This window comes from Heterocephalus glaber, unplaced genomic scaffold (genome assembly GCF_053883595.1).
Source record: "Heterocephalus glaber isolate CG9 unplaced genomic scaffold, H.glaber_assembly_v1.0 deba00000937, whole genome shotgun sequence".
In the NCBI taxonomy this organism is placed as follows: Eukaryota; Metazoa; Chordata; class Mammalia; order Rodentia; family Bathyergidae; genus Heterocephalus; species Heterocephalus glaber.
The window spans coordinates 7,084,648-7,098,096 of record NW_028258173.1 but is presented as its reverse complement, the minus strand read 5'-3'; the positions used below and the strand labels follow the sequence as shown (position 1 = coordinate 7,098,096).

At 55.5% G+C, this 13,449-nt stretch overlaps 1 protein-coding gene across 2 annotated transcripts in view; it reads left to right on the top strand.

The window, feature by feature from the left end:
- Slc38a12 (solute carrier family 38 member 12) overlaps positions 1-11,349 on the top strand; it is a 54,352-nt gene extending 43,003 nt beyond the window's left edge. For both annotated transcript variants that reach the window (XM_021241121.2, XM_004860600.4), the window contains exon 9: positions 7,773-11,349. In XM_021241121.2, coding sequence (XP_021096780.1) covers positions 7,773-8,533 — 761 coding nt within the window. In that variant the 3' untranslated portion in view covers positions 8,534-11,349. The remainder of the gene's footprint in view (positions 1-7,772) is intronic.
- The last annotated feature ends 2,100 nt before the right edge of the window (positions 11,350-13,449 follow it).

The following is a 13,449-nucleotide window of genomic DNA, read 5'->3' as shown; positions in this document are numbered from 1 at the left end:
TGGCAAGGGAGGATAAGCCCCAGGTCACCTGTGTTCAGTGGATCAAGGTGCCTGGCCCAGTGATGTTACAGGCCTGGCTTCAGTGAAGAATTGGGCCTCTCAAGGGGCCCAGGGCAGTCTGGCGGTCACACACACCTGCAGAGCCACTGTGAGCCACAGCAGCTCCAGAGCTCCAGCGCTCACGCTGAGACTGGGATCCAGATATCCTTGTCTTGGTATCGCCTGTCCTCCTCCTCCACCTCCTCTGTCTTCTCTCCTTCCCGGGCTTTCTGTGCATCGAGCTGTCTGCTCAGGAGGAAGGGGCCGAGCAGCTTTCAGGGAAAGAAAGTGACAGTGTCTGAAATTTTATGTTTTCGATCTCCGGGAAGGAGATTAATCGGCCAGCAGCAGAGGCCCTAGCTCTGACTTCCCCATGGTTACAAACTGAGCTGCTCTGACAGCTTAGGAATGAAAAAATTGAGACCGGGCCTCCCAGGCACCGCCTGCGTGCTCCAGGGGTGGGAAAAGGTGAAGGATGACAAAGCCAGAACTCTTGATTTCCTGCTGCGACTTGGTCGCTTCAGAGTCTCGTGCCTGCCCCGCACTACTGCCCACCTCCCCTCACAGGGAGAGGAGCCAGCTCTGCTCCGAGTCCCTCAGGGAGAATCACTTCGCCGTGGGGCTGAACCTAGACCTGTGAAGTGGATGATTTCAACACCCTTCTACTCCTGAACTTGAATCCTCTGGAAAGCACAAGGGCCGACAGGCATGGGAGAGATTCCCTCCTTTGAGCAGAAATCACAGTGACTTCCGGAGGTGGTTACAGGCAAGGCCAGCACAGACAGCTCATCACGCAGGCCTGAGGGAAGAGGCAGGGGGACCTCCTCCCAGGCAGAGCCCAAGGGTGTCCTGAGGACATACCCGGGCACCCACGGCCTGTGCTTGGGTGCAAGGCCAGTGACCAGGAAGGATGGACCAACTCAGGCACCAAAAAACCTGTCCAGAGAGAGCATGCACCCAGGCGACACTGGGGGGACACCAGACCTGGTGTGTCTTTAGGAACACTGGGAGGGGCAAGATCGAGAACTGAGGGTCATTCTGCCCACAGAGCAGATGTGAGCAGCCTGTCTGGGGTCCTCCTCGGCCGCTCCCCACCTCAGCCCCGCAGAAGCCCAAAGGTTAGCTGACACCAGTGCCAAGGACTCCCGGGGAGGGTTCTGACCCTGGCTCGACCCAGTGGGAGGGTGAGGTCACCAGTGTGAACCCGATCCCCTGCTTAGACCAAGAAGGGCAGACAAGGACTTGGGACTGATGGGGTGCTTCGGAACCGGAAATGAGGCCCCAAGATTGTAATAAGAGCTGCCTCGTGTCTGAGCAGTTGCTGTGGGCCCAGCTGCCCACATCAGTCGCTGCGCCTGCTTGTTTTCTCGCCTCGGCACCCCCATATCATCACCTTTCTTTGTTTTGTTTCACTTTGTTCTGTCTTGGTTTGGTTTGATTTTGGTTTTCGTTTTGGTTTTTGAAGACAGCATCTCGCTATGTAGTGCAGGCCCAACCTTGAACTCACAGTCCTCCGCCTCAGCCTCCAAGGGTTACAGTGCTGGGGTTCCAGGCATGCATCACGGTACCCAGCTCTGTCAGTTCCGTTTTTAAAGGCAATGTAACAGTCCACGCCATGATTGCACACTTAAAAGCCATCACTGGGCTCAGTGGCACAAGCTTATAATCCTAGCTAGTTGGGAAGCTGAAGCAGGAGGATCTCATTTGAGGCAAACCTGAGCAACTTAGCAAGACTCTATCTCAGAATAAAAAAGGGCTGGGGATGTAGCTCAGTAGTAGAGTGCCCCTGGATTTGATCCGCCATACTGAAAACAAGAAAAGAAAAAGGAAGAGAGGGAGAGAGACAAGGGAGGATAGAGAACGAAAAGAAAAAAGGCAGTCAGGAGTTGAAGCCAGTGTAACTTGAGAACTTGAACTTGTTTTGGGCAAAAAAAAAAAAAATCCTCCTTTCCTTTGGCCATTTCCAAGACATGACAACTTCCAGGGCTTCACTCACACCTCTACCTGCAGGCTACTGTCTGCCCCTCCTGTCTCTTATTTCTCAGCTATTTGTTCTGATTATTTAAGGGACAAATGCCCACTCAGCTGTTCCTGTGTTAGTGCTGAGAAACTGTGGTCTTCAAGGGTTCTCAGCTCAAGCTGATGTTCCCCAGTCAGCCTCACCCAGCCCTCCTGACGACCCAGCTTAAGGTGGAGACCGATCTGTGCCTTGCACTGTGTGAGGGCCATACAGCAGCGAAGGACAGATTCGGTGCCAAGTCCTTCCCCAGATCCAGCTTGCTGTCTGGAGCACCAGTACCCAAGCTGGTAATGGGCACACACCCGCCATTTGTTATCATTAGCCTTGGCGTGTTGATTCTCTGCTCAGAGAAGAGAGCATCATCCCTGCCAACAGCCACCGTGACAGATGGCCTCCTTTGGCATGTGCCAGGGCTGGAGCTAGAGCCACAAACAGGGCTTGGAGAACAGCATGAGGTCCGTTCCCAGCCCCGGAGACACCAGGGGCCAGGGTCAGAGGTGAGAAAGTTGAGGGCGCAGCCTCCAGGAAGCAGCCCTGCCAAGGAGAGGCCCAGTGCAGCAATGGGCTTGTGGAGAAGCTGGGCCACGGATGCTGGGGACCAGCTGGTTGGATTTTCCCAGGTTTGGGACAGGACCCCTTGGGAAAAGAGGGTCTTATGCTCTGTCAGACAAGCTTTATGACAGCTGCAAGACCCAGAGGCAGGGGCATATGGACCTGCCTTGGGAAGACCGATTCTAGTTTCCAGGCCTGCCTTAAGGAGGGACTTATGAGCCGGGTGCTGTAGGCAGAAACATGTATATTACAGGAGTGCTTGTTGGACTCCCCAAAAGTGAGCATCCAAGTTCTGGGGCTGCTCAGGAAACAAGAGGTTCAGGAGAGATGTGAGTGTTTGTTTACTCTCAGCCTCTTATAAGTCAGCATCGCCTATGGCAGGCAATCAGAAGGATGCTCTCTCTGCCAAGAAGGCCCTGAGGACAGACAAACAATTCCCAGGGCCACTTATCCTGCAAAAGAAGGGGTGGGGGTTCTCCAGAGAGCAGCACTTCTCCTCATCGCTTTGAGAAACGACGGCTCTGCTGAATGTGGTGAGATAAATCCTGATGTGAGATGCCATCGTGACCACCGCCCTGGAAGTTGCTGTCCCCTAGAGCGTGGAAGCCGATGTTCACAGGAAGCCACCGCCTTCCTTGTCTGGTCTCCACACCCACCCGGAACTGGATGGGCTTTTGCCGAGGGATGGAAGCCATCCCGGTCTTGCAGTGGGCACACAGCCCTCATGCGAATTTTGCTTTTACCCTGATGTCTCCCGAAAGGGAAGGGAGGTGCCTCTTCTGACTGAGCTGCTGCTCCGGCCCAGGATCTGTACCTGTTTTTCTCTCAGCTCCCGAGATAATGACTTGCCTTCTGCACCTGTCTTTCTTCCTCCCTCCCAAGGGGAAAGCTGTGCCTCAAGGTGAATCAGTATGGCGAGGCCAGCTTGTAGAGCTTAGATCACCTGTTGGAAGTCTGTGTGCAAGCAGCGAACAGCATCACATGGACTTAACAGCCCAGAGACTGGGGGAAGACCTGGAGGGGGCACCTGACTTCTTGTTGCTGCCCTGCAGTGAGCTCCTCCCCTAAAGCCAGAGCAGGTTGAGACCACCACAGACTCAGGGAGTGGAACAGCTGAAAGGTCCTCTCGGTCCCTTCTGACTCGGGCTCTCTTCTGTGACCCCCAGAACAGGCGATCTTCTGCCCTTTGGTTTGGACATGGCCCCCCATGAGCATGTCATCATCCTATAGCTGTGACCACTAGCCAGTTCTTTGTTTTGTTAGAATTGTGTTCTGTGTCTTCTACTGTTGTCTCCCTGGACTGTAGTTCCCAGAAGGAAGGGGCCCATGGCTGTCTTCATGAGCTGTCCCCAGGTGACCAGAATAGTGCCAGCACCCAGCTGACACACAGTACATCTTTGTTGAATGGAGGGGATGAGTGAGTGGGTGGTCCTGATTGAGCCTCAGGTTACACAGAGCCACCACAGCTGTCTATGTAGGCTGCTCCTCATCAGGTACTAGAAGTCTCCCGTCCCCTCGTCACCCTCCAGCTGAGCCTGCCCAGGCCCAGCAGTCCTCATGTGACATGATGTCAGGCCTCACCAGCTTCTCACCTCTGCGTCCTCCCTGGCTCCTCACCCCTTGGAGTGTGACTTCCCGTGTGGAACGCAGGTAGATGTGATAGGGCAGAGAATTAGTAGGACCAGCCTTGCCCTCGAGGGACTGCTAGCTGTGCTCAGGGTCGGACCCTGACACATCTGGCAGAGAAGCCCAGGATGTCTGGGGATCGCTTAGTGCTCTGTCCCATCTCCATGCCCCTCTGTGCCTCCTGCGCAGCCTCCAAGCCAGGCATGAGCCGGTGTGTGGGCGTCTGAGCGCCAGGCACCAGTGTGCACTCAGAGCCACACTCCCTGCTGCGCCTTGTGGTGGCGTCTGTCGCTCACGGTCTGTCACCCTCATTTCACCTTGATTTATGAGCAGACCTGATGAGTTTTTGGAACAGCTGCCTCCCAGGTTTGGGGCGATCAATCTAGGAGGTAGCTGTTGAGCCCTGCTCCTCCAACAGCCGGGGCGGGGGGAAGATGACAGGGAAAGGGATAAGGTGCCAGTGGCAGTGGGGTTAGACCTGTGCCCCTCATCTCAGGAGCCCTGCAGGTCCACAGCTCCCGCCCTCTCACTTCCTTTCTGTTCCTTTTCTCTGTCCATCCAGCAGAATCTGGGGTAAGGGTGTACAGGTTTCCTTGGAACTTGCCTGTTTGGAGGCCAGGCAAGAATACCTCCCTTCCCTCTCCACACCCTGGGGACAGCCAGTGCTGCCTGCCATGTGCCTCTGCTCGGGTTGGCTGGGGTCACCCTCAGGCCTCACCAGCCTTTCTGGCCGACACAGAGCAGATGTTCTGACCTTGTTCTTCTAGACCTGCCCTCCCTGATGAGCCTGTCCCCTCCAGGTCCTTATCCCAGAGCCGCCAGTCCATGAAGTGGTCGTTTTTCAGTGCATCTTCTTTTCACTCCTGGATGGCTGTGGGCATCAAGCCCTCAAGGGCAGATTTGGTTTTTGGAAATAGACTTTTTGATGAGAATTGAGAGAACCCATTGGGAGCCTAATCTAGGTAGTAGCATTAATCAAAAGATTGTCAGATACGGTTTTTTTTAGAGTCTCCTTGTGTAGCCCTGGCTGGCCTCAAAGTTGTGATCTTCCTGCCCGAGTGCTGCGATTACAGGTATGCCACCACTCGAAGCTGAAATGCATTTTATCACCCATTTTATCACCATAGGATGTAGGCCATCCTGAAAGTTCTAGAAGATATGCCACATCATCATTGACATAAAGATGTAGCCCCCCACGGCAGCTACTTTGGAGATCCCTCCTGTTCGGGGGGGGGCGATGCATAGGCTGTGTGCTTTATAAAGACAGTTTCATTGCTCTGGAAGCTTACGTCATAACTTCATAAAGAACACCCAGTCAGGGCTGTCCAGAAAGCTTCCCTGAATAAGCAAGCCAGTTTCTGCCCATATCTCCTCCAACTTCTTGGAGATTTAGGGTTGAGGAGGAAGGTAGACAGAGAAGCACTAGCTGGCAGCCTGGCTGAAAGCAGTGATGGAGATGTGTGCATCTAGACAGCCAGCTCCTCCCTGCCTTCTTGCCTGCTCACAGGACCCAGAGTCCAAGGCTGAGGTCAAGCAGCAGAGAGACAGCTCGAGGATTTCTCCACTGGCCTCTTCCCAAATCCATGTCAGCTTTGCCAAGGTCCTGGAGCAGGGCCATGTGTGGTAGAGGCAGAGCAGCATGTGCATCTTACCTGGCAGCAGCTGCCCCCTTGGCCTGGGCTGAGTGCCCTGCCTGTAGTGGCACAACTGCCTGCTTCAGCCTCCTAGATAACTGTCTACCAGGTAGCCCTACCCCGATCCATTACCTGTCCCTGCTCAGTGGCTTTGTAACCCTGGCACCCAAGACTCCCCTCCCCACTAGCCTTTGCCCATTCTCCCACATCTTGCAGGCCAGGTCTTCCTCACAGACCTCTGCCAAGCACAATCCTCCTGCAGCCTCCCCAGGAATCACTGGGATGAGCCACATTCCCCAGGGCCTAGACTAAGACACAAGGAACTGGGTCGCTGCTTCCCCTTGACTAGCCAGGACTGGGAAGATTTGTGACGCCCTGGAGCAACAGGAGTAGTGGGATGGAGCCAGCTGTGAAGGGTGGAAACAAATCATCTTTTTTATTGGCAATTTTCACAGGGCTGTTCCCTCACTCCCTTCCTATCCCCGACAGTGTCATGCAGTTCTGATTAAAAGTAATAGATGATTCTGCCCTCCTCTCCATTGTCATTGTGGGAAGACATCAGCCTGGCTTCCTGTGGGTCCCGGCAGAATGACCTCTCCCTGCCATGTTGGGTCCTGAAGGAGACAGAGGAGGTCCCCAGCCTTCTTCCCCAGGAAGAGCCCTGAGCCTCTGCTGGGACTGGCAGGAGCTGCCTGCTGGGCTCTGCTGGCGCACTGTTCTTCACGCTCGCTGCAGTGCCCACCAAGAAGTGTCACATCTTCCCGTGACTTTGGCTCGGGGACCAGGGCACAGGCTGGAGGGGCTGCAAGATCTGTTCTGAACAGAGACAGCAGGGGTTTGTAATCTCCACAATGGAGATGGGGATACTGATGGTCTCTGTGTGTGCTGAGTCCCTAACAGTGACAGTTCTGGGTAAGCAGGGTAGCAGATACAGAGGCCAGAGAGCCACAGAAGGATCTAGAAGTACCATCTTCTCCGACTGCCAGGGATTCTTATGCATAGGTTGCTCAGCTCTTCCTGAACACCACTGTGTGCAGGCAGCCTGCTGTTTCACTCAGCTACCTTCAGAGAGCACTTCTGGAGGACAGGCTGGCGGGCCAGTGTCCTGATGGTGGGCCCAAGAGGAAGGCCGTTCTACAAGCCAGCCCCGTCTCCATCCACAGTGGAAGCCTGACTGCTCTGAGTAATGTCCCAGGCCGTCTTCTGCTTCTGCAGCATATCCCCCGTCCCCCAACTTCCACCAGGCTCAGGAGAACAGAGCCAGGTGCCATTGGCCTCCAGCCTTACTGGCAGCAGTTCAGCACTCCACAGTCCTCAGCACTTCCCCTCCATGCCATTTCTTCCCTGGAGTGGCCAGTGGCCACTTCCTGCCTGCTCTAGACCTGGGCATCCACCTGTGCACAGCATTCCTGCTTTTTTACCCTCAGCAAATCTGGCAGATGCTCTCGGCCCAGGAGGACACCTTCTTCCAAATGCTCTGTGCCCTTCTGCCTTCCGCACCCCACCAGCACCCGGACAGAAATCTTTTAAACCAAGGGAGGAAGGAGGAGCATTCATGCAGACCCAGGAGCTGGCAGAGAGCCCTCGAGAGGGCCCTTGGCACTGGGGGTAGGGAGCTGGTAGTGCTGGCTAGGGCTGGTTCACTGTGCTGATCACCTCCCTGCTCTGGAACATGCCCAAACTCCCCCTCCACTGGAGAAGGAAGGAAGGAGAACAGGACAGGGAGAGGGATGCATGGAACATTAAGTTCAACCACTGTTGACCTGCCCAAGAACATGGATTTGGGATTGCATGAAACTACATTTAAAGATTCTTTCTTGCTGCCCCCCACCCCCCAGCAAAACTGCTTGGGGCAGGGTGATTCCATCCACACTGGCTGACTGCCCTATCTTGTTTTCCAGCTTTCACCATCATGATCGTCCTGGCCCTGGTCCGAATCGGGAAGGGCCAAGGGGAGGGGCACCCGCCCCTGGCCGACTTCTCAGGGGTCCGGAACCTGTTTGGGGTGTGCGTGTACTCCTTCATGTGCCAGCACTCCCTGCCGTCCCTCATCACCCCTGTGTCCTCCAAGCGCCACCTCACACACCTGGTGTTCCTGGACTACGTGCTGATCCTGGCCTTCTATGGCCTCCTGTCCTTCACTGCCATCTTCTGCTTCCGTGGTGACAGCCTCATGGACATGTACACACTCAACTTTGCTCGCTGTGATGTCGTAGGCCTGGCTGCCATCCGCTTCTTCCTGGGCCTCTTCCCTGTCTTCACCATCAGCACCAACTTCCCCATCATTGCCGTGACTCTACGCAACAACTGGAAGACACTCTTCCACCGAGAGGGCGGCACGTACCCGTGGGTGGTGGACCGCGTGGTGTTCCCCACCATCACCCTGGTGCCCCCTGTGCTGGTGGCCTTCTGCACCCATGACCTGGAGTCCCTGGTGGGCATCACAGGGGCCTATGCGGGTACTGGCATCCAGTACGTTATCCCTGCCTTCCTGGTGTACCTCTGCCGCAAGGACACTCAGCTGGCCTTCGGCTACGGGACTGTCAACAAGCACAGGTCCCCATTCCGCCACACATTCTGGGTGGGCTTCGTGCTCCTCTGGGCCTTCTCCTGCTTCATTTTCGTCACAGCCAACATTGTCCTCAGCGAGACCAAGCTCTGATGGCAGGACATTCCTGGTGACAAGAGGGCTGGGGGCAAGATTTAGTTGCCACCAGGCCTTCGTGGGCAGGCAAGGCAGGGGCTCCCAAGGGGACCTCCTCAGCTGGGGGTCTCTGCCAGGATCTGCCTGATCTGCACCTGGCGTTGCCCACTGGGGCAGCATGTGGCTGCTCCCAGGTTCTAGAAGGTACCCCTCTGTTTTACACTCCACCCCTACCCCTGGAGGTGGGCTCCTCCCTCTGGGGTGGAAGAGGCAGTGCTGGCACTGCCACTATTTATACCAGACCCTGTGTCCCTCCTCCTCCCTCCTCAGCCCCTCCTTCGTCCTTGCCTGTCCACTAGCAACTGCTGCCACTTCAGGGGCCGATCCCAGGCCATAGCCACCCTAACTCAGCCTGCCCGTGACAGGCAAGGCCCACCTTCCTGCTACACCTGAGAGTTGCAAAGTGGCACTCCTAGGGGTAAGCCTGGCTAGCCCCAGTGACAAGAACAGAAAGTGTTAGTTGGCATCAGGGTCCCCAGTCCAGAGCTGTGAGGACCCTCGCTGTGGGTGCCAGCTCTGGGCGGCAGGAAGATGGAACAGGCCTTCCGCAGGGCACACAGCAGCCTGTAAGCTGGGTTTGAAGCTGGGGGAGGTCCGGCCTCCTGAGCATCAGCCCAGCTCACCACGATGCTCTGCTCCAACACTAAGGCGGCCCCCTTGGAGTCTGGCCGTGAGTGCTCGGCAGTCACTCCCTCTGTATTCCTGGGTGCCATAGGCTGGATAGAGCACCTGCCACCATTTCTGTGGCAGGAGGCCAGGTTCCCAGTCACCTCTTGCTCTCCATCACACATACTCCTGCTGGGCTGGCCACTTTGGAAACAGGTGACTCCAGTGAACTGCATTTTCCATGTGCCTTCTGCTTCAGGCCTGGGGGTCTTTCCTGACCCTGGCTTCCCCCGACACTGGGCCTGGTCGCATCCATCCTGGAGCCCAGAGCATCTTGCCTCTGGAGGATCTGGGGGCTCAAGTTCCTGCCCCTCCCTCTTGATTTCAGTGCCTTGCCCAGCCCTGTGTGGGAGCCTTCCCCGCCTCCTCCCTTCTGTGTCTCACCATCTTTAAAGCTTGGATAGTGGGATGATGCCAGGTGTCCTGGGGCCCAGGGCAGGAGTTGCAGGGAATGGGCTTCTGCAGGTAGCACCCCTCCACCTCTGACTTGGCACCCCTGTCTCTGAGAGTCCTAGGTCATAACTGGCCTCAGTCTGCTTTCTCACCGCTGTTGCCTGCCTGCAGTTCTCACAGCTTTCCCCACATGTCATCAGCTTCCATCCATGTGAAAAGAAACACTCCTTCCCCATCTGCCATAGTGGCACCTTCCCAGGAGGCCTTGCCCCGGATTGTACCAAGAGGCCAGCACCATGGTGGGGAAGCCAGGAATGACAAAGACCTGCTAGTCGCCGTGTGCTTGGGCTTTCCCTGAAGCTGCCCAGCTATTTTCTGAGAACTCAGTTAAAACATCTGTACTTACCCTTCTCCAATTACATTCCCTCTTGCTTAAGGACAAAGCAAATTAAATCATCCTGCTGCCTCAGGCTCCAAACCAAATTTTGGGCGCAAATTTATTGGCATCATAAAGCCCAGGTTGATTTATGTGACAATCTGGAGCCACACACGGTAGAGTCTGGTAGCTGTGTTCCCCTCCACCTCCAAGCCAGGGCAGCCCTAGCCCTGGAGGCAGTTGGCCCAAGGTGACTGCATGGCTGATGCCAAGCTGGGGCCCTTCCCACTACCACTGTCTGGTTTCTTTGCTCCTCTATCTCCACCTGCTGTCTGTTCTGCTAGAGGTCACCTTTTTCTACACCACCAGGCCTCTGCCGCTGACAGCCAGGCAGGCTGGAGGAAATAGAAGACCCTAATAGCTAGATATTAGGGTGATGCTCACTATGTACATTAGACCTAGTCAGCTACAAGGTTTTCTGTCAACTCTGTGAGGTGGGCAAGTTAGGTCATGATTTCCATTTCCAGAGGGGCCTGGGGATCAGTGATGGGGAGGAACCAGAGGATGCCAGCCCAGCCTGGCCCCGGGTACAGGTGTCACTGTGGAAAAGACATTAAACCCAGCATCCTCCAGTGATGTCATCCACCTGGACCAGTCCCAAGGGCCGGCAAGGTCAAGGTGGGCGTAATGTTCTTCATTTCACTCCCTGCCAAAGCACCAAGCCCACCTGAGCACTGGAACCTGGTGCCAGCAGCCCTAGGTGTTCTTCACCCAAGGCTAGAGAGGTGGCAGAGGCCTGGAGTTAGGGCAGGTGGCAGGTGACAGGCTGGGAGGCACTGCTGAGTGTTGGAAGGTGTTCGTGGGCACAGGGCCAGGCCCGGGGCCACACAGCTGTGCTCCCCACACAGGTCAGGAGCAGCCTCAGCAACAGGCTGATGTCAGAGCTGCTCTGCTGCCCAGGGGAAGTGACTGGCAGTGCCAGGCCTGGGAGAGTAGAAGGCTGAGACTTCAGCCTGCCCAGAATCAGAGTCCCAAACAAGGCTCACTCCCATCAAGGGCCACAGAAAAGCTGGCTCTTAGAGACCAGATTCAGGCTGCAGGAGAGCCCTGCCGTCTCCCCCCTTGAGCCTGGGGCCTGCAGTGTCAACTGCACACTGAAGAAGTAGCCTGTAAGGAGGGCATTCTGTGTGCCGGGCACAGCCTGCACAAGCCTCCAGGGTCTCTTCTTCCTTTGTGAAGTGGGGTAACAGCACCTATATGGCTGGCCATCATGGGAATTAAAGGAGTGAGCTTAGTGCCTGGCATAGAAGTGCTCAATAAAGCTATTTACTGATGCTTATTTCCCTTGTCACTCGCCAACCATAACTTTGCTTGTAGCCCAAGACCTAGAACTCACTCAAGACTCCAGACACCTAAGTGGTTTCATAGTCTTCTAATGAGAGGAGGATTGTAGCCACTGCTTACTGCAATTCACAAGCAGGAAACTGATCAGAATTCTTCAGGGTCTAGACAGCTTTTGGGGGAGATGGGTTGGCTCTAGTTCCCCAACCCCCTGCAAACTTGGAGAGCCCTCCCCTTTCAAAGAACAAGGCAGAGCCAGGCATTGTGGTGCACACCTATAATCCCAGCTACGCAGGAGACTGAAGCAGAATGATCGAAAGCTCAACACCAGCCCAGGGAACTTAGTGAGGCCCTATCTCAAAATTACAAAGGGCTGGGGATGTAGCAGTCAGTGGTAGAGTGCCCCTGTGTTCGATCCCCAATATCGGGGGGAGGGGAACAGGCCAAAGCAGGAGAGGCTGGGTCCTGGTAGAGGACATCATACTGGCCCTTTTCTGAACCTCTGCCCTCTTCCCCCCAACCTAGCTCCCTGGGAAAAGCTGGAGTGGATGCAAGATTTTGGCTAAAGACAGATGAGAGAAAACAGCTAGGGAAGTAGCAGCAGGGAACCTGCTAAGACTATAAGATGATCCTACTGCCAGGGTAGTGACAGGGTCTCTCCCAACGTCCCACCAAAATAAACAATAGCCCTGGGGTGTCCCGTCCTTCAGGCCCTTCTTTAGGATGCTGTCACATCCATGGCATCACTTCCTTCTCCCCTGCTAGGCTCTCTGACTCCCTGGGAGATTCAGGATAGCCAGGGTGCTGTCCCTCTGGGAAGGAAGCCAGGACGCTCCCCATCTCCAAACCACGTCAGTGTCCTTCTTGTCTCTCCTTTGCCCAGGCTCACCCCTCCCATCTATTCCTAGAGAAGGAACACGGCAGCCAGAGCCTGGCCCAGTGAGCAGAAGCTGCCCCTCCTTAAAGCCAGCAGTAGGCTCAGCTCCACATTTGGCTCTTAATTAGCTTTCCAGTTCTTGGTTATTAATAATCTTGGGCAGCAAGCGGAGCAGCCTAGACCTCATGACTCCTCCCACCCTCACCTGCTTCAGCTTTCACCCCAGAGCTACACTGCAAACCTGGCTCAGGGAGGATAAGGGGGCAGGTCCAGGGCCTAGTGGCTAGCGCTTAACTCTATCACATTGTGACTGTGCCCAAGGTCAAGCTCCCTTCCAGAGCCCTGGCCACAGCACGCACCTAGATTCACACTCCCCACCTGTTGTTGAGCCTCTGATCCTGGACCTTGCTCCAGCCAAGAAAATTCATATGGCAGAGGTGAACTTGACCATAATGGATGGGGGCGGGGGCTGTCACCTGTTCTTGGGGCTATCAGGCTCACCATGAATGGAGGTATAGCCCATCCTACCATTTCATCCCTAAACCAATACACAAAGGTCCAGTTCTCATGACTTTCACCCAAGCAGTGGGGTCTCTGGGAAATGAAAAGTATCCCTAGCTTCTTGGGCACCAGCAAGGAGCTGTGGGAGAGGGCACTGGCCAGAGACTCCAGTGGTCTTTGCATTCGGCCCTTCCTCCTCTCGACTATGTCCATGGAATTAATATCTGCCCAGCTTCCCACAACCTCAGAGGATGGCCAGGCCTCCACCTTACACCCTCAGCAGCTGGGGAAGGCTCTGACATTTGACAGTGCTCCTGTGTGCGTGGACTGGATGGCCACATGAATGCCTTTTCACTTCACAGTTACTGTGGGGGACAGATGTAGTTGCACATGTGAAAACATTTCATACTCTAAGCAAGAATTGTCTTTCGAGCTGGTGCAGGGCCAGTGACATGTAACAGCAAAAGGAGATTGGCCGGGAGCCCCAGAGAGAAGTTAGAGGGTTGGAATGATGGGTGGATTCTCCCACCTGAGCCTCACCTGATCCTAATGGTGCTTGGCAAAGATCCAGAGCCCACTGGGCAAATGCAGCCAGTCAGGGCACAGGCCAGTCCAGCAGGCTCCCCACAGCAGACCTTCCACAGCCTTTCCCACCTCGACAGTGTCAGGCTCCCAAGGGGTCCTTGGCAGGGAGTGACAGCCACAGCCCCGGCACATGTG